Source organism: Anser cygnoides, chromosome Z, assembly GCF_040182565.1.
Source record: "Anser cygnoides isolate HZ-2024a breed goose chromosome Z, Taihu_goose_T2T_genome, whole genome shotgun sequence".
Lineage (NCBI taxonomy): Eukaryota > Metazoa > Chordata > Aves > Anseriformes > Anatidae > Anser > Anser cygnoides.
The window spans coordinates 1,561,744-1,583,425 of record NC_089912.1 but is presented as its reverse complement, the minus strand read 5'-3'; the positions used below and the strand labels follow the sequence as shown (position 1 = coordinate 1,583,425).

The window sequence follows — 21,682 nt, the reverse complement described above, 5'->3', positions numbered from 1 at the left end:
TCTTTAGAAGAATTTGCCTTGTAAATAACTTCTGTTGAAGAATTATTTTATCCCACCACTGCATTACTCTTGAAATAAACAGAAGTACCCCGTTTCAAAAAAGTCTGAAAAAGTCCAAGTCATTACACATGTTAAATACAAGCTGTACCTTTGAACACACACACTTTCTGAAAAGCAATTCATATTTGTTGAAAGATACTAAATAAAGTTTATGTTTAATGTAAACTACTTGTAAATTATTGTTAAAAATGCAGAATCAAAATTTCTCTGAAGCAGCACAGGCATAAAAATATTTGCCTTCTGACTATACATCAGCTATGGAAATTCAATGAAATTCACTGTTTTCATTAATTATATATTTAACAGAGATTCAGAATACGCCTGCTGTGTTTCGGATCTGTAGGATCAAAAATAATTCTGGGAGTGGAGAAACAAGGCCCTGCTATTGTTTGGCACCAGAATACAGATTTGTGTAGCTCCTACCTTATACGCTTAAAATTTTGTATGTGCTGGAGTCATTTATTTTTATGACTAGCCTGAGGTCAAAATCAGAAATTAAACTTCTGCTGTGGAGGAATTACCTTATTTAAGTGAAGATGATAATTGTGAGACTATTCCACTTCAGGCACCTGGCGTAGTAAATTTTTAGTGCGCTGCATTTTAGATAACTGCGAAGTTCGGTATTATTTAAACAAGAAAACGCAGCTTTCCAAAAGCAGCATCAAGTCTCCTAATCTTGGCTCGATCCCCGCTGCAGGTGTGCTTTGCCTTTCCGTGGCTGCAGCTGGCCGAGATTTAACACACATTAGCATGAAAGCAGGTAGCTCAAGGAGGGAGCTGAATTTAGCTTCAGCTGGATGAGCCGCCAAGAGAACAAGCAGAAATACTCGCGCTGGTTAGCCCAGGCCCAGATCTTACTGCTGAAGCTGCGATAATTGATAGAGAAATCGGTGGTTTATAAGCAACTCATCACTACCACTGTGACACTGATGAGTACGGCATACCGTTATCACAGGAATGGGAGCAGAAAGGTACGACTTGCTCGAGTGATTTTGGGGAGTGACAGCGCCCAGGCTCCCCAGCACGCCCATCAGCCCCCTGCCTACCCCCGGCATCCCCTCTCCGCCACCAGAAAAGCCTGACAGTGCTCCAGGGACCTACACAGGCACCACCACTCCTCACCCCATGGGAAGAGCACGGGAGAAGAGACCGAAAGACAAAAGGAAGGCAGCCCGCAGGGAAGGGATTGCTAACGAAGCCCGCTCGCAGAGCGTGCGGGCAGCGGTGCCGTGCCGGGCAGGCAGGGCACTCGCACAGGCTCCGACCCGAAGCACGTCGCGCTGCCTTTGGCTTACCCACCCCAATCACTTACTGCTCTCATCAAGGAGCCCTTCTTCATACGTTTCTGCAGAGCCCCGCCGATACCTCTGGACCCACGCAGGCGTCCGTACACGTTCATGCAAGGGGCATGCAAGCAGCTTCTTCCCTCCATGGTCGCACTTGCAGCCGGGAGAAGGCTTTTTATCGTTGCAGGCTGGACAAAACAACGAGATTAGCTGGAGCCTGCAGAATCGGAATTTACAAACACGCACCCAGCGCTGCTCAGGCAGTGTTTTTCTGGAGACCAAAGCACGAACGAGCTCTGCCATTTGCGGTCCGAGCAGAGATCTGACTTCTTGTAAAGTTCTGGCTGATCAACAGCAGCTGTGACCTTCGAACAAGCTCAGCTTGGCCAGAGAGCCAAGCCACCCAGTGTGGAGACGGAGCTCGGACACGGTGCAGCCCAGTCTCACAGTCAGTGAGAAGCTCCCTGCATTTTTTTAATTTTTTTTTTTTAATACCTTACATACCTTACATAAAACACAATAAGAAAAAGAAAATATAGCCCGGGAACAACACCCCTGAAAAAGCTCTTCATAAACAAGCATATACGTGGTAATCAGTCTGTATTTCCACTTCTCTCAGCTGACAAAAAAGCAAAATTCGACCTGCAGTGCTGGGCTGAAGCAAAGTGTTTATTTCCAGAACAGCTCACCCAAATGCAAAGATGCAGACAGTTAGGAAACCTTGGCAAATACAACTCTAATTTTCTGATCCAGAATTCCACCTTGCCAAGTGCTCTGTCAGCACAGGCACACACACAGCCACCACCTCCTCATTAAAGGGAGGACACCGAGCTCTACAGGACAGATCAGTAAAGCACTTTTGGGTACTCTCTGATGTCAAATCTGCTGCACTGGGACCTCTTGCCACGACTTCTGAATAAGCTGCACAGGGGGCATTTTAAAAATATTATTATATATATTTATTTCTTTATTAAAGCTTCAAAAACACAAGGATCACAGACCTAAGCGGCATCCATTTGGAAAAAGTGTTCACAGACAGTGACTCAACTCACATAGATCCGAGCTGATATAAATAGAAATTTAGGCAAAGGGAAGCAGTACTGGAAATCTGACAGGTACTCCCAGTTTAAGAGCGGCTGGTTTTGTTGGTCAGCTTTATGTCCCAGACTTCAGGGTCCCAAATGCCTTTTAAAAGCATAAGTATCAGGGGACAGCTGGAATACCTGCTTTTTGTTGTTAGTCGTGGTGGGTTTGGCTGGTGGAGGAGGTGGAGGGTTTTTAGTTTGTTTGGTTTTTAAAACATTAGTGGAAAAATCCAAAAAATCTTTACCATTTGTTTTAGAGCTCAAAAAAAAGTAGTAAATCAGTAGTAAGAAAACATTACTTTGCATATCAACATTCTAAAATAATTTACATCTTATTCAAAAAGCCTAGTCATGTTTGAAATCCTTTGCTTTTATATATATACACATGCAAAACATCTCTCATTTCTTCCAACAGGTTTAATGTTATGTCAGTATCAGATTTTACGAATTTACGGCATGGAGGGAGAGTACATTCAGAATTGTTACCATATTTAAAATAACACACTGAATTTTAGGGCACACACTTTTTCCTGCCTCTGTGATATCTTCTTGCTTTCGACAGGTTTCAATCTACTGTGTTTGTTTTTGTTTTTAATTTTTAATTATTATTTTGTATTTCATAATAGCCAAACAACTTAAAATCTAAGAATAGGTGTTTTTCCTTGTGTTTGCAGATCTAAATAATTCAGCAACATCAACTGGTAATAACTTTGCTTCCTAGCATTTAAGAAAATGCTTGGGGAAAGAAAAGAAAAAACACCACCCTACTCTCTCTGATATTTAAAATCATTTTTTCCTCTTGGGCTCACAAGACAATCAGCATACCACATACTTATTTTTAGGAATTTATTTTGAAGTACATGACTTCTCTTCATTTTTTTTTTCTATTTCCTCCAGAAATTTAATAATTCATAATACTGGGGGTATGACAGAACTTTCTGGTCTTTGATTTTATCTGTTTTCCAGTACTACAGGGCACTATTTGATTTAAAAAATATATATATTCTTCCTGTTGACACTTCAATAAAAAGCAACCATTGTCTTACTTCTCTATAAACTCCTTCATTTATTTCTTGCACCTAGATCTTGACTAGATTGTGGTATATGGGAAGTCAATCTCGTGTCTTTATTTAGGTGTCCTACAACACAAAATAAACCCGCAGTGTCAAATTAGCTGTCTCATTCATCGGTGGCGCCAGTTCTGTGGGTTTCTGCTTCTTACTCAAGCACAGTGGAAATTAAAGTGAAGCTATGAAAGTCTTTCATTTTTCCCTTTTTGTTATGAATTTATCTTATTTTTAGCTTTCCCCTTCAAACTCTTAAGGGCAGCCAGGAGAAGCTCTCCTCCGTGCACTGCCTTCCTGCAAATCAAAGGGAGCAATTCCCCTCGATGCCGCAACGTCTGAACTCCTCTGTCCAGGAGAAGAACCGAGAGCGACTGTTCCACACCCGCCAGTGCTCAGCGCTGCCAGAGCAGAACGCGAGATTTTAACCCAATTTTGGCAGAGACAGATTTTTTTAATTTTTTTTTTAATATTACAAACCAGAATTTTGCTGCAGAATTTTTCAGCCTTGTGTGAAGCTCCGATGAGAGACAGCTACGTGAGCATCGCTTTGGCCTGCTCCCTGACCACACGAGGTCCCTACAGCCAAAAAGAGACCAGCAACCCTTCATCTGAGGTGCAGTATCCAAGCAAACAGCCCCCTCTGGGCAACCACTGCCGAATCCACCAGAATACAAATACAATCCCCCTTTGGTCTTCCAGGGACAAGGGGAAAAAATAAAATATATTCTTCCTAAACAAGGAACATCTCTTGCTTTCCTGGGAGCGCACCAGCATGCCAAATCACTTCCGAAGTCAGATCACACCATCAGCCAATCTCAAGTCTCGGTGCAACTGAGATCATCAACCAGATTTTTAGCTAAATCGTGCTAATTACAAGTTTCCGTACTAAAAGAAAATAAGCGTCATTAATAGTAACTGCAGAGTCTTCGCTGCCCAGATGGAGCTCAACAGTAGGCAAACGCTGACACATGACCAGGCCGAACGTGGAAATTTCAGAATTACGTTTACGAAGCGTGTATCCGACTCAGTTTGCCCACACACTGATGCGCTGCGTGACAGAAGGGTTAAAATTCTTCCCCTGGGGCAGCGGACGAGAAGAGCTGTGGGCAGCACCCGCTAGAGCAGGTCCAGGCTGGCATGAGCTGGATAGTCTTCTACATTAATCATTCAACACGGGGCTGCCCAGTCATCACTTGTCACCTACGTAAAGGAAGGGCATGCGAAAAGAGTTCATGAGACACGTCTCTGGCTGCTGAGGATTCGGCTGCTCCACATATACTGAGGCGGATGAGATGCTGGCCGTGCCCACCAGGTAATGCCGGTAATGCTGCCGGCACAGGCAAAACTTCTTCTTTAATCTCTGGCTCCAAAACAGAACGTGCTGCAGCCATATTGACTAACGAACATAACGAACATTGCTGTAGGATTCCTGCTCCGTGCACCCCTCCGACAAGGCTAAACCTTGAACAGGAGCCCAAGCCGTTTGGTGAGAAGAACCAAGGGATGACCAAAGGGAGCTGCTGAACCCCACAGTCTGGCCTCCAAAAAGCGGTTCATCCTTGCAAAAAAAGGCACTCACTGGCACTTTGTCATCGCCATCCACACCTTCGCTTGTCCCTCAGGGCACGGACAGGTGACAGAAGCCTGGAGGCAGCGGTGACAGCTCTGGCGGTGCTCCCACCTTCAGGAGAGAACCCTCCTTGCTTCGTAGGTATCTTTTTACCTGGATTTCACAAGCAGTATCCTCAGCTTCCTTATGGTGGTTCACTCGCACGCTTGCAGTGCATTTTCTGGTTTTGTGGTTGAGGGTGTTGCTTTTTTTCTGGTTTGCACCATGCAGACCTATGTCTGACTTTCCTTAACGGCACCAGCTGCTTTGTTAAAAAGTATTTAAAAAAAAAAAAAAGTAAATCACAACCACTTTTGTCTCCTGCCTTGGTTAATAGTATGTACTCATAAGCACCGTTCCTGTAACTTTGCAATTGTAATGAAATGAACAGAAAGGACTCATGTACAGCCAGAAATGCCTGAATTACCTGAAAATCCAGACCGTACAGGTTTGGCATGCTATGGCTACAACAAACAGGTGGGATATGTTCAAACTGCAGTCTATCAAAGCCAGAAGGGTTCCCAAGGATTCTGCTGGTTTGTTTTTTTTTTTAACTAAGCTTGCTCTGGACAATGTTCCCATCCAGACGGGCGAGGGGAATAAACAGCAAAACATGGGCGACATCTGTACAGCTGGGTGCCTAGGATTTAACACAGCCGGTGCGATCTGAGAGGAAAAGCAAAGTCAAACAAGCGCACACAGATGCGTGCAGTTATCAGGAAAAGGACGCGTCGCTACAACTCCTCGGCGAAGCAGACTTCTTATCCTCAACTCCTGCTCGCTCGGCCCTGGCAAGCCGCCCGCTGGATACTTTCTCCCACATCCGATAACTGCATCCGTCTTCTTCCCAGGGCAAGCGAAGCTAGCGCTGCTAACCCCTGCTTGCCATTGGAATTGAGCTGGTTATTTGCGATGGATTTGCACCAGAGAAGTGTGCTAAGGTGAGCAAGTGCCAGCACTTGCAGCATGGGCTTTGCCATGCGTTTTGTACCACGGAGTGCCCTCGCAGCCGCAAAGCGCCAGCTGCAATCTGCCCCTGCTGAACACCACGAGGGTCCAGGGCACGTCGGGAGCAGCGGCGGTGGTGTGTGAGCAGCGGGTGCTCTGCCAGCCCTGAAACCTTCCCCCCAGCAAGGAGCCCCAGCTCAGAGGGGAAGGGGGAGCTCTGCACCCCACTGCTCCCCGCTGACACCCAGAAATGCGCCACGTGCTTGGGAAGCCTGGAGGAAAGTGAGGAACTACAGCTCGAACTTGAAACCAGCGAGCAAGTTAAAAGACGATGTCAAATGCCCTGCTATAAAGTTGGTTTGAACACCGTTTTTTTCCTCAGCAGAAAAGCAGCACTCTGCAGTTGTCAGGCTGCCCTGGTTATTGCGTCCTGTTCCCCCTCCAAGGCAGTCCCACACTTGCGTCAAGGCAAGCCCTGTGATGTGCCATTCCCAGAGGGTGCCCTAGATTTTGTGCCTCCGAAATTTCTCCCCTGTTGTCCCTACAGGACACGTACTGTCCCGGCACTCAGCCGAGCCCTGGCTGCACCTGCAGAGAGGCAGCCCAGTCCCCACAGGTCTCGTTTATCTGGAGACACGGATGTGGCAGGCCACGACTGAAGTAACGCAGGAGCTCTGCACCCCTACCTTTCCTGGGACGTGCGGAGCACAGCTAGCAATAGGAGAGCTCACAGCAACCAGTTCAGCAGCACGACTGCCACTGCAGAATAAGCAGCCGTACAGCCGTGCCCACAAGCACTCGGAGGGTCCTTTCGGAGGCAGGACTTTTCTCCCACCCCAAACAGGAGCTTGCACTGAACGGCATCACAGTAAATGGATGTTTTCACCCTGTAATGGCCACCTCCAGACTCACCCGGACGAGCCACGCTGCCCGACCCGTGCCTGCACCTCCAACTCCCAGCAGAACCAAACCACCCGACGCCCTGCTCTGCTGATCCAGAGATCCGCCGTCTGGATTAAGACAGAAAAGGTGTTTTGGCCAGTTCCCACCTTGCCGTGTCTAAAGAGTAGTGTAAGGATTAGCCAAGACACCTTACTGCTTTTCCACGGATGGACGGACTGAAGCAAGAGTTGGCCCCTTGGACTCACACCACCCACGACAAAAATAGCTGGGCAGCGGACAAGGCGTGCTCATGGACACAATACGGACAGCCTCCGTGATCGCCACGTACCAATGCAGGGAGTACAGCAGTCACAGTCAACTGTCACGTTGTAAAGCATGACAATTATTTTCCAGTGCTGGAAATAGTGCAGCAGCATTTATAGAAAGCAACCAACCACAGCCAGCCCCATGGCGATTTTCATTACTCTGCAAACACAGGCAAGGTATACATACACACACTATATATATATATATATATATATATACACACACACACACACTATATATATATACATCCTGCAAAGTAAGTGGAAAAAACCATCCCCTCCAGACTTATAACTAGTGAACCTGAAGTGAAAATACTTCTCAATTTACAGGTCAGGTAACATTGCTCAAAACCACTGGCAAAAACACCTGTTCTACTGAACAAACAGCTTAATCCAGAAAGAGCAACATGACCTAATCAGCTCCTCCAGCTGACCTGGTTCATTAAGATATCTGTTTTGCTAGTTTCAGTTAGGATACACACAAAAAATTGCTCATGGCCAGCTGGTATCAACTAAAATAAGAAACATGGCATTATCATCCTTTTTCTACTGTGTGAAAAATCTGTTCATGTCTGAGGGCCTGCAAACCATCTTAACCTTGAAAGGAAGACAATAATACAAACATTTTGACTCAACTGATAGAGGAAGCCCATTATCAGGCACTACAGATAGCTACAGAAATTTTACATTATTATGTCTGAAGAAAAGTTTAAGATTTACTTTTATTTTTAAAAAACAACATTCCTTGCCTGCAACTTCTTTGTGGTTCAGAATGAGTCTGCACAAAAAAGAAAAAACAGCTTTGTATCACAGGCACAATGCAAACTAGTATACTCATAGGCCTTTTCTCAAACCATGCTAGAACTTACTAGGTGAAATACACCTCTAAAATATACCAAAAATATACCAATATACCAAAAAAATAAGGTTTTGAAAGCTAGAAAAGAGACCACATGAAGTAGGTTGAGAAATTCAGCTTTCACTTTACTGCATCCAAAACTTTTTCCTACCCTTCTTATATTCAGCAAGCAGCAAAGATAAAGCTGATGAAAAATAAATGAAGGCATTCAAAAATAAAATGATGGCTGCAACCAACCACACAAAAATAACAACAACAGAAAAGTCACCACCTTGGAAGCTTGAGATAGCCCCAAAATCTTCAGCTAAACATCTGATCGCTACAAACAGCAACATTTCTTGCATCCAGCCCTGGGCCTAAATGCACACCATCGTCTATGGAGTAGTCTCTAAAGGTTTTAAGATCTAAAATATTCAATTATTTTCCATTGCATGAGGTTTCTGAACAATTGTTGGGAGTGAGGGGGAGGAAAGGAACCAGGTGAAGGGCACATTGAAAGGAGTTTACATCAGCCACTTAGGCAAGCAGCTCCACTTCTCTATTAAAACAAGTTATTCCTGGTGCCTCTAGCCTCTTACCACCTGCTTACACAGACGTGACATTAATTCAGACATCCGTAATAACATAGCAGAAGCAGCACTTTGTGTGGATGTATTCTGAGGTACAGAGGACACCCATTTCCACCTCTCTCTTCTCACAGATGCACAGACAACACAACTACGTATTTTTGACTTGCTGTGGCTTAATAAATGGCTGTTAGCTGACCTGCATTAACTGACCCATGAAAACATCCTCAGCCCATCGCAAGCGTAAAATAAAATGTGCTCTAGTAACCTCGCTGGCTGCATTTTCCAACAGCGTAAATCCTTGTAAATTCACCGTGATTTTTCCGTTTATGGAAGTAGGCTTTTTTTTTTTTTTTCTTTAGGGTACTTGTTTTGTTGAGCATTCCCTGCCTTTCCAAGCATATGGTAATGCCATGCTGAATGATGCATGGTCTCAACAGGGCATGATCTACATGCAGGCACAAGCCTTGGTGAAGTTGCAGATGTGACAGCAACGCTTACTCTGGTTAAATGATAAAGGAGTTAGATATTTGTTAGCCAGAACTGTGAAAAACAGAATTCTAGGGACTGATGACAAATGCCACATGACTAGGTTGAACACAAGCATAGAAGCTGGGAACTGATTTGCACGGGGCTGCAGGCCTATGGCAGAAGCAGGATTACAGAAACAAAGAGAAAAGGTGACAGCCCAAAAAGTTTTGGGAAGAGTAATGCCTAGCATGGCTAGCCTGAAATTATAAACTAGGATACTGTCTGTTATGCTCTTACTTTGTCCAGCAAAACCAGGGGGCACAGGGAGTTGTTTATGATCCTTTATAAAGTAACAAACAGGGTCTTATCCAAGTAACACCAGACCCATTAGCTATCCTAACAACCCACAAGGCTCCAAGCAACGGATAGCCATTCAGACCTAAAGAAAGGTTTGCATGACACCAGTCATCAAAAACTTATAATTAAATAAAAATCCTGAAGCTTAAAGGCTTATAGCAAATATCTGGGCTCTCATTTCTGTGGTGACCACTATTCTGGCTTACCAGAGCCTACATATCTACAAGTCGTCAATTTACACTGCATGTGTAGACTACATACTAAGTGTGCAATGATAAGAAGCATTATACATGACATGTATACAGGCCCACACATTTATTTGTGTTATCTGCACAGAGCTAAGTACTAAAGGAACTCGGCCAGCACAGAGATTAAATACAGGCTATGTAATAAACACCCATACAACACTTCCCTTAATGCTGGGATAGCATAAATAAATGTATCCCTCTATGGTTTGTGTTTCCTTGTGGCTCACATTATTGTTATGTATGGCTGCAGCGTGATCTTTGCATTATTTAAGAAAAAAACAAAAAAAGTTGAACATTTGTTTCATTTTCCCCCATAAATCTTTTCATTAATTACTTCAATGTGAATAGTTCATGTTTAGCTTTCCTTCTGTTCTCTTTCTAAAAAAGTCATTTCATGCTTTAAGATAAATCAGCCAACATACATAAACCAACCACCAGCTAACAGTGAATTACAACAACAAGAAAACAACATACAAAGCAACAAACAAATAAGAAAAAAAAAACAAACTCAAGAACCACACAAATACAGAACCTAACAGCTTTGGGTTTTCTCAGACACTTCTAACATAATCATATGCAATAGTTTTATAGCACCGTACGATCTAATCCTTCATTAATGTTGGTGTATTTAATGATTGCAAAGGTCTCATAATATTCTCAGCGTCTCTTCAGAGCTTCAAGAATCAATACATCACAGTGAAATATTAAACCTTAGGTTAAAAAGAGTCTTTTTTTTTTAATTTAAGAAAAACATGTTTATTAAAAATGCAATGCTTTTGATTCTGAAATGAAATGAGAATGGAGAAATGAATGCTTCCTGAAAGTCCAAAAAAAGCCTCAGAACGCATCCAAAATAAAACATCTGTTTCACTCTCAGTTTCTAAGCCTGCAACTCAAAAAAACCATGAGTCATTCTTGAACGCCCTAGGATGGCTGCACAAGATTGCACTACACAAGCAGTGCATGATTACTCCCCCCGCACCCCCCCCAAGTTAGTTCTTTGAGCACTCTCAACGCGTGCGGTGGTTATTGTAAGTCTAAATCTACGTCCTAACAGAACAACACTTCTGGTCTGCATGTTTCTAGGTAATCGTCTTTATATCCAATTCATCTGGTCTTCTGAAAAGCACCTCTAGTTTTGTGACTCGGTTTATATAATGTTTCTAAGAAGGTATGCTCCGTTTTTGTAAGGAACCTGGCAATTCCCAGCCCGTGAGCACTGTAAAGGTGTGCTCCCCAGGACGTCTTTAACAACTTATACCCTGCACGCACATACAAAGTGGCTAGACCACAGGCCGGTAACATCCATGTAAACAGCACCCCCAGAAAATGCAAATTCATGCAAAAATGGCTTCTGCGTGTGAAGGAAATTTTAAGGCCAGGTCCTGACCGGCACGCAGAATGTGCTACAGGGTCAGCATGACCAAGGACTTGCAGATAGCTTCACACCGCTTGTTAACTTCACAGCTATTGCCAGCCACACCAGCCATGCTGTTCCTCAAAGCAGTCTCAACTTACAGCTTGATTTCCAGCTGAAGGAGAGGCCTCAGCAAACCAGGAGCTGCCAGAACGTACGGCTGCCTATTCACCTGCAAACTCCTCTTACAATGCAGACTTAAGGGCTGGGGTGCCCCGGGTGTGAGGAATTCACCAGGGTAAGCAGGAATCATCGTCCCAGCCGCTTGATCCCGTGACAGCAACATCACACAGCAGGACTTGAATTCTGAAGGCCTGAAGTAACCGAGAGGCAAAGACAGAAGTCTGGGTTAACAGAGGTAGTTTTGTGAATCTGGATATGGGTTCCTCCAAAATGGGGATAGTATCCCCCCCCCCAAAAAAAAAAAAAAAAAAAGTTAAAAACTGTAATGAGGATTCAGTTATCTTATGGCTTTTTTAATCAGAGCATACTACTAGAACCATGTAAAAATCTATTCTAGCCTCCCACAGAGATGCCTGTGCCATCTCATTTCTTCTAAAAATCAGTTTCTGATCCCATACTGAGAGACTCTGCTGTAGGCAGGCATCCCAGGGGAGGGGCGAAGAGCTGAGAACATACCAACAAATCTAGAGGGAAGAAACTCGAGAATAATTCCTTTTGGCTCTTTTCTTCTCTGCCTTTTCCTCTTCTACACCCAGCCCCTGCCCAACCCCATTTCCCCATGAGGCCCTTTTCAAAACTTCCCATGCAAAAATCAGATGTGGTCCAGAAGAATACGTCCCACCTCAGGGCAGACAGTGCCACAAGGCAACTCTGACCAGCGAGCAGGAAGGAAACCGTTCAGCCCCTGCAGTAAACAAAAGAAATTGCTTAAAAAACGTCAGGCCTTGGAACAGCCAGAAGGGATTGCGCAAAGCGGGAACTCCCGAAGATTTTGAACGCGGGTTCTCTTTTGCATTCTGAAATAATCCCCCGAGGCGCTGCAGATGCAGACAGCTCTGAAGAAACACTCGTCATACCGTGAAACCTTCAGCGCTGGGCAATCGTGCCACGCGTGATGCCACGCAGTACAAGAGCACACTCCCCGCGTGGTCCTGCTGCTGCAGAGGAGGGCAGGAGGAAAGGCACGGGGAGGAAACACCCCTGCCCCACGCACCGGCCATAGCCACGAAGGTAACTCCGGCTCTGGTATGTTAGCATCCCTCTCGTGCCTTATGAGATTTAAAAAAAAAAAAAAAAAAGCAAAAAAAAAAAGCCCTGTAGCTCCCACAGACAGCACCCCAGGCTAATGGGAGGCCCGTGTGAAGGGATGCAAGGTTACCTTGCTATCCTTTTTATTATTATCTCTGCTATCCTCCTCCCCAAGGTGCTGGCTCCAAGAAGGAGCTCCACAAGTGATGCTTTACAGACCCAGTCTCGCCGGGGCCATAGCAAGCCAGCAGCTCCAGCTGCACAAGGGGGTGCTGCATGTCCTGGATGTGACTCTGCAATCCCCTGTTCTGTGTCACCCTCCTGCCACCAGGTTTCTCTCCTTCCATGCTACGTTTTTAATAGGCAGCTGGAGCAGCTGCTCCAAAAGGTATTTCCCATGTAACAGAGTCTTCTTCCTTCACATACAGAACACAAAGGTTGCCAGTAACTGACTAAAGCTTATGATTATCTGAAGAATCTGTTGATCTGTTGAGAAAAGTCCTCATTTTTCTCCATTACCGTTTTGCTCTTTCATTAAACCACTAGTTGCATTAAAAGAAAAATTCATGTTTATATATAAAATCTCTCTGCAATCACTGCTAGCGCCACGGACTGCCAATGTATCTCTTCAGATTAAAATTGCAAGGCAGCAAAGCATCCTTTGGATCAGCTACAGGATTTTCCAAGAATCATTTTTCTTTTCAGCAGAAGTACGGCCTAACAATGACTAGAAATTATACAGGAGAACTGGTGTTTTTCAAATGAATGCCTGAGGTGGACTTGCCTGTATTTCAGAGCTTAAATAAGGAGCTGGATTTTTCGAACTTCAGGCCCCTTATCAGCTCCATTTGTAACACAAGGTGCTGAACGCTTCTCCAAACCAGGTGTCCCACTGAATTGTTAAAACACGGATGTCAGAACTTACATGACCCACGCCTGTTTAAAAAGTACTGCTTGCCTAAACAGGCTTCACACTGTCGCTGGGAATAAAGAGTGTGTACGCTACGAGGAAAACAGCACTTCTACGTGGTACGTTCTTTAAATTTGGCATTAAACATTCTGAAATTTATCAAACATTGCATGCGTATGCTTGGTGTACTGCACATAAAATCAGTTCTCTTTTGATGTATCACAACACTTGTGGCTTTTTGATACAATCATATTCTTGGTCCAAGGTAAAAAGGTTACCGGTTTCAGAGTCGGTTGCTGTCTCTGTGCATAAATGGGGTAGGTAGTCTGAAAATACTTTCCCTGGAGAAATTAAAGTACTTCAAAATAAAATTTCTCCTTAAAAACAGGTTTTACTTATTTTTCATTTTGTCTGCTACAATCTGCTACCACCACGTTAGCCGTATAATGTTATCTTAAAAGAACGTGTTAAAGTTCTGTGATATTTAGTGTCATGTGCAACATTTACCTGATACTGCTCAGTATTTCATCACTCACAATGAGAAGTTTTTTAAAGTCCCCTCTCCTCAAAACTCTACTGACATACTACTGCCACATTCAGTATTTAGTATCATCAGCGTAAATAAAATACATGAAAAACATATGCATTTTAAATGGTTACATAGGTAGTTATCCACTAGATACAAGCAGGAAACAACATATGTGGGTAGACAGAATTTCAGTGCCTCCGCAACTCCAGCATACAGCTTGCCTCACTTCGGTTTTCAGTTAAGTCTGTATAATGTATCAGACATTCTAACTTCCACAAAAAGAAGGTTTTTGGTTTGGTTTGGTTTGGTTTCAAACACACTGTTCAAGTTTTATATGAAGGGAAGGGAAAAGAAATCATCCACCACGAGACTTCATTTCATCGACAGCACTGACACCCAGGAAGCCAGCTGGAAAGCCTGTGCACACCTGCCTGGAAAAACATTTGCAGAAGAGCACCAAACTCCTTCAAAACCCAGGACTCTGAGGCTTTGAGGAACAAAAGAACATCTTAACTGGAGGCACAGTGAAACCACATGAAATTCATGACGCTTAAGTAATTAAGGAATTGGAGAAAAAAATCTGTACAACTCCTACCTAGAGCAAGTTATCTACAAGAGATTGAACTACATCTCCGATATTTTTAGTTCATCTCTTCCTTACAAGTCAAAGCCTTTTCCTAAAGCTTTGTAATGAATGTTCACAAAGGAATAAATTAGGGAGATTAATCTAACTCCGCAGTTGAGCTCTGACCTAAAAATGCAATGATTTTGAATTCTATTTATTGAGATAGTTGAAGTGTGCAGCCTACAGAACAAATTCTCACGGACTATAGGACACAAAGAACCTTATGATACATACCTTCTGCTTCTCAATATATAGTAGCTTTGGTCTGCCCTATTCATTGCTCTTCTATCTTGTATAAAATCCTTGCTTAAAGGTACTCCAACTCAAAGACAAAAGGTAAACACATCATAGATCAGTTTTATTCCTAATTTCCATGGATATCCATGGCTGTATTTCCAACTGAAACTTCTCTTGAAAGTTCTACGTTTTGTACAAAAATTGCATCATGGAATTATTTATTATTGTTCAGTGTTTTCCACAGTAAATAGGTCCTGTTAAATCCCCTCATCCCTGCCAATCCTACAGAAAAATCCTCACACCAAAAAGTTTGGCTTCCTCTGCGTACTGCATTATTACCAGCAGCACAAATTCTTACCAAGAACAGAGCGATCTTTTCCCCTGGTAAAATTAAACAGCAGCAACAGACATAAGGGCTGTTTCTTCAGGCCAAATTCTGCCTGCCAAGGGTGCAAGAGTGCCTCTAAGAAAATGTGGGGGTGATAGAGATCTCCTTGAATCCATCTCCCCCTCTACCTCGGACTCACCAGACAAGGAACCCCCCCAGCACCATAAAGAGGACCTCAGCACAGAGGGAACAAAGCACAGGCACGGAGGGAGGTGAGCAGGAGAGAAAAACAAAAAACAAAAAAAAAACAAAAACAGGAGCAGAAAAGGAGCCCTCCTTGCTCACCTGAGCCTACGCACACGCACTTCTGGCACTCCAAAGTGACAAGCAACATCGCCGTGGATGCATCCTCATCCACAGAAAATCCCACCAAACATCGTGAAATGGGCACTACAGGGCACCAGTGGGGCTGCACGCTACTGGCAGCGGCCTCAGGCATTACAAGGCCATGAAGACGGGTTTTCTGAGGCACCCTAACCAACTCTCGAAATAACAATAAATCAACAAACTCAGGGGTCTTTTACTGTTTTTCTGCCAGAAGCTGACTGGTGCTGCAAAATACTATGTTCTACACACACACACACACAAAAAACAAAACAGAAATAGGTAACAGAAGCAATCTCAGTCTAAATAATGCAAATAGCAACGTTTTCTCCAATAAAATTTAATACAAAAAACATGTAAAACTTTGAGAAACTGGATAATTAAAGGAAAAAAAAATGCTTCAACCAAATGTACAACCTTCCACAAGGAAGTGCTACTTCCAGTGCAGCAGAAGGGAAGAAAATGTAAGGTTTATTACAGACATCAACCTTTTACAAACACCAAGCCAAAACACGTTAAAATGACAAGTTAAACAGGTTGCCTTCAGCAAAATACTTTAGAAAAGAAAACTACTCGTCCATGACAGCACAAGGTTCATTTGATGGCAAAGGTTAAACTGTATTGGATTTGTTACTTAAAATGTCACCTTCTAGATAATATGCACTAAGGAAAAAATAATAATAACTATCACATGTATCACAACCTAATCAAATCTATAAGAACAGTTATCAAGAATTACCCATGTTTATGGGGAATTTTACAAATTAGATCTCACTTTTCACTGTAAAAGTGATAATGACATTTTTGAAAGTTGGATGGTGTATATCTTTTTTCTTTTTGAATTAACACATTTTAATTTTGAGTAAATGAAGTGGACAAGTCTCTATCATTAACATAGGAATAAGCATGCATGGAGAAGCCTGTGACTAATTATACGATAGCTTTGAATACTAATTGGTTATGTATGCATCTGCTATCACACCTACGCATCAACTCTTAATACAGCACTTCAGTGATGTTGTAAAACAAATAAAAACACCTTATTTTGTGTAACATACACAACTTCACATACAAATGAAACAAAGATTCTTTCACCTGTCTTGTAAACCAATATTGAAACGGTAAGACAGATATTTCCTGCAAAGTTTTCTTTCAGCATAGTCTCCATTTACTTTTTTTGTAGGCTCCTAAAAATTTAAGTATCCCACACAAAAAAATGAATCAACTGAACCAAAATCTCCCCAAAAACAATTCTCAACTTGCTTAAGTCTATATTAAGCATGCCTTAGGGAAAAAAAGAAAATAGACAGAACCGATTAGAGAAGTATTAGCATCCACCTTCCCAATTCCCAGGTGATAGGTTCATGTTTACTCGCACTGTCTTTGATCTCTTCCTGCACAGGAGCATGCCTCTGACTCCAGCACCCACGCTCTTTTTAGGTCCCCAGTCATATCAGGCAGAGACATTCCCCGGGGCTGCTCAGACCGCAATGCTTCCCGACATGCATGCAGCGGGCCCATCTGTCCCTGGAGAACTCTGCAGTCAAACCAAGACACGTTTAATGAGTTTAAATGCCTGCTGCAAAGGGACTCCTCGGGTAGTAACTCCTGACTTGCAGAATTAAAGGCATCAGCCCTGCTTACGGTACCCATGCCCTGAGAGCACGACCAAATTACACCAAACCTGGGCCAAATCCTGAGCGGGTGTGCACCAATTATCTGCCTTGTATTTCACAGAGGTATACCCGTTGACACCAGATGAGCATCTAACCTTACACAAAAATTAACTCCAAGTAACAGAAGCAGTCTACACTAAGAATAGTAATTAATATAATCAGGTCAGGCATAGAAGGGAGTTCTTCAACCCGTGGTGAATAAGCAGAAGCCACTTAAAATTCAAAACAATTAAAATGCTAATTAGTTTTTCTTCAATTGCCTGCTAAAATGATATTGCTCCATTTCATCTGTGTTTCTTCTGTCCAGATCAACCACTCAAGGAGGAAAAGAAAGAAGCACAGAGAACTCAACCTAAATCAAGTCTCTGTACAGCTGCAGACCGGGAGGCGTTTTTTACCCGAAGTGAATCTCCAGGTGCACAGCAGCTGCAGGACAAGGCCATTCTGAAAGTGGAGGTCTGCAATTTCCATGCCTCACCATCTAGGACGACAGGGGGCAGAACATTTCTCTGTCAACACAACCTTTCCTCCCTTTTTTTTCCCTCCCCTCAGCAGGTGTAAAACACGAGGTGAGGAGAATGCTAAAAATATTAATTGTGTATATTAAGCAAGTATCAAATATAAGTGAACATTTGAACACTTACCATATTTTCATTCAGATAGCCCACACTTGAAGTAATGTGCACCAACTCAGAAAGTACAAGCAGAGGATGACAAATCCTACTGAACACAAACAAAATCCAACACACGTGGGTGGAGAAGAGGGGCAAGGAAAGAGAATCAGTGAGACTGAACAACAGAATATTAGTGCTCAGGAGCAAGAGGGATCCCAGGTTATCAAAGGCATGGAGGCTCCTGGCTGGAAAGGCTCTGGAATAAACTTTGTGTATTGCCTGAACACATGCTAATGCTGCTGCTAGATTACAAGGGAGAGAAAGGTTGTTTAATTTTTACGAATAATTCACAGCATTTTATGCATAAAAATGTTATGCCCTCAATTTTAACACTCCCAAGTTCTCCTTTTTCCCAAAATACACATGGTTAACTATGCAGACTCCTTTGGTTTAGCGGAATATTGACTGCATGACAAAAACTATATCGAAAATGTCAGATACTAATGTCAGGGCAGCACACCAAAACAGACTACAGTTATTTAGAAGCAACTGATAGGATACTAAAGGCAATGCATGCAACACTGCAGACTACAAAAATAAACCCTGTTAGAATTGGGTCAGAAATACAAGGGTTTTTTATTGCTATTTAGCACAAAAAGTGAGGAGAAATAGTTGAGGAAAGATTGCAGATGTCAAGTATTTGAAAGTCTTTCTTCCATAGGATGGGGTCATTTCAAATTCCTGACACAAACAAAAGATGACAAGGGCTAAGCAAATCCCTGTGTGAGGGGGCAGTGTAAACCAGGTGTGACCTGTGCATCTCACACATCTCTCTACAGGCACTTACACTTTTGTTATACTGGAGCGTTATGGATTCTGGAATTTGATGGTATTGATAGTCCCACCAGATCTTTCTCTTTGTGTCACAAGTCCTTCTGCAATATTCTCAACTGAACCAAAGGAAAAATATATATATATATATTCTCCCATTTATCATATAATATTCTTGACAGCCTTTTCACTCAAGGTCATGTCTTAAAATCTATCACTGAAGAAATTTCATGAGACACACAGCTCAGTTTGGAGGAACTTATATACAGGAGTGACAGAACCACCAAGACTCTCAGCATCTCTGGTGAAATGCCAGCCAAACACAGGTGCACGTCCACATTTTAATTTCTGCTAGCAACACCTTCCAGAGACGTCACACCACAGAGCTGCTGTGAATCATGGCCCTTGCCTGAATCTGGCATTACTTGTACAGAAAGCATCTCCTCACCCAGAGCCCCCCGAGCAAAGCCATGGGGCAGGAATCCTCGGTGTGCACCTCCCCTTCGGGGCCACAGAGGAAGCAACCAGAGGGTGGCAACATGCCCACTCTACATACAATATCGCAGCAGCAGAACCATCTTACAACGTTGCTGAGATGAGTTTGAATAAATCCTGTTGTGCCTAACTGGGAGCTGTGATTTAGAAACGCCCAGTGCCACCCACCTCAATGCCCTAACCATCAGACTGAGGTCATCTGAGATCCCTCTCAATCTCTCTCAAGGCTGGTTTTCTTCCCCCCCATTAGATCAAGCAATTTTGCGGTCACTAAGTGAAACTGATTCATTTTGCAGCAGCTCAAATTGATTAACTCACACTGCTGGCAAAAAATGGGTCTTAGAGAAAGCATCCAGGACCTGCAAGGAGATGCGAAAGCGTAACGAATTAGCATATCCTGAGCCCAGAGACGGATTCGGCACGCCGTTGGTTGAAGACCACTTTTATACAATCCAGTGTTGAAAAACAGGCACCTTGGAGAAAAAAAAAAAAAAACAGCTTTCCTCCAAAGTAAAATCCGGTTTCCTTGAACATACCAACAAGTTCATCATCATTTTAACAGTAGGTAAGATGTATCCTTCCCATTCTGAGGGAGAAGTCTGGCATATTTTCCACCCATTCAATGACAGGCAAGGAAACAAATTAATCATAGTTTTACATAAGATATCACATGCTGGTTTCTAAGTAGCTTCCTTAGAAACAGAAGTTGCAGAATAGAGTAGCTGATGGCTGTTTATTCTTCTGCTTTTTACTGTCTCACTGTCCTCCTCTGCTGTTTGCCTGTGACTGCTGTGACAACTTCTCTGGACAAAAACTTTCATTCCACTACACATTTGTGCCTTACCACCCTTTGGCAGTAGTAATACAAAAAATGGATCATTTCTGTTTGAAGGGTAGAACTGAAATTGTGTTCTTCTGAGAAAGGCTTTTTAATTGGACCTACTGATCTACCAAGACACTGAAATGCCAATTGTCAGAAAATTTCTCTCCTGTAAATGAACCAGTCAGAATACACATGAGTATTTTCTTTCAAACGTCAATTTCAAAAATGTCAAAATACATTCTTGACAAAACAGTTATGTTATTACTGTTCAAATCGTGTATCTCAGGATGCACAAAGATTTTTTCCCAAAATGCTGCACAACCTCGTGTTTACAAGCAGAGCACATTAATCTCATGCTGTCATTACTAGCTCATTCAGCAAGCACGCTCCATGTTTTGAAAGTGATTGGTCTGGAAAGCTCCTCTGTGGGCAGGAAAGCTGCTTGACTTGGAGAGCATTGGGCCATTTCTTACACGTCAATCTCTTTCTCGTGGCATTTTGAAAGGACAGAAGTCTCTTGGAGGATATCACTGAAAAGTATCAGAAGTTATTTAAGAAAAATACTGCTAGATCAGCACAGATGAACACACAGCTCTATTCTTAAATTGATATCAATTCAAATGCAAGAGACCTGTGAAGAAAAGTCAATCTCTGAAATACGAATATTCTACACAGAATGGTCCAATGAGAAAACATCAATTTTGGGTCACAAAAAATACCTTTCCCCCTTTATCCTCTTGGTATAAGGTATTATAAATGATAAGCCTCTAGAAGAGAGAAAGCTGTTGGGGTTTTAGCAAGGGTGGGAGGAGATATAAGGCTGAGGTTTGTCTATTTTCTCACGTTTGCCGGTATGAAACAGATTGTCATCCGGGCACCAGTAGCTGAGATGATACAGCATCTAGCTGCAAGTTGTTAAGGCAGTAGTTGGACTGGCTGGCCTCTACAGTAAGGACAGCTGCACTGCAGGAAACATTATTAGACATCTGCCAAAAAGAAGCACAAAAGATTACTCCTCATCATGTGTTTTTTTAGTGGCTAGTGCAGTAATAATCTTGCCTTTCACATTTCCTAGCACTTCATCTAGACATGGCTCATGAACTGATGCATGACTTCCATGCATGGAGAAAAAAAAAGAAGTGTGTAACTTTGTTCAATTATTTCTTTGGGATGCTGCAGCGTCATCTTGAACGAAGTGACACTTTAATGCATCTTAGGCCTCGAGGCATTTTTTCCATTATCGGCAATCAAGCAGCACAAATAAAACGCAAGCGTTAGTTACAGCGGGTTGGCCCTTTCTGATACAGAACAAATAAATAAATAACTGAATAAATAACGAGCGCGAGTTTATTCTTCTCCTACGAGTTACAACAAGCAGTGGAGTCCCGCTCAGAGTGAATGACAGGGCTTTTCCCTTGGCCTAAGTAGAATAAAGCACGGGGGGCTGCGAGTCGCAGCTCTGTTGACACTTAGCTCTATTTAGGACAGCAGTTCCTCTGACAGCCTAAAAGGAGGACTTCATCAGATTGCTTCCTTTTCTTATGCGGAAATACCGCAAACACCAGAAGCCCTCAGTCTTGCAAAACAACTGAAACAGAGCCATTTGCTTGCAATTGTCATCAGTGCTTTTGCATTTTTCCCCACTCTTTAAAAATCAAATTTAAGACAAACCATGAAGCACGAGTGCAGGTTCCCATCTGTGCAGTGCGCAGGAGGCACAACCTAGGATTTCCATTACGCTGTGTGATGCAACAAATAATTCCTCTACCTGGCGTTTCACATCCAATAACCTTGCCAGTGAGCAACAAATTGGGAGAAATAAGTAGAACGTGTTAAT

The 21,682-nt window shown here is 42.9% G+C and overlaps 1 protein-coding gene across 3 annotated transcripts in view; it reads right to left on the bottom strand.

Annotated features, from left to right (window-relative positions):
• The window catches only part of MCTP1 (multiple C2 and transmembrane domain containing 1), a 272,517-nt gene that overhangs the window by 237,474 nt on the left and 13,361 nt on the right, over window positions 1-21,682 (bottom strand). The window contains exon 1 of one of the 3 annotated variants that reach the window (XM_066988619.1): window positions 1,373-1,822. The exons of 1 other annotated variant lie outside the window; for it this stretch is intronic. In XM_066988619.1, the coding sequence (XP_066844720.1) occupies window positions 1,373-1,492 (120 nt within the window). In that variant the 5' untranslated portion in view covers window positions 1,493-1,822. Of the gene's footprint in view, window positions 1-1,359; window positions 1,823-21,682 lie in introns of those variants that run through there. One more of the 3 variants, XM_066988626.1, reaches the window with a different exon arrangement.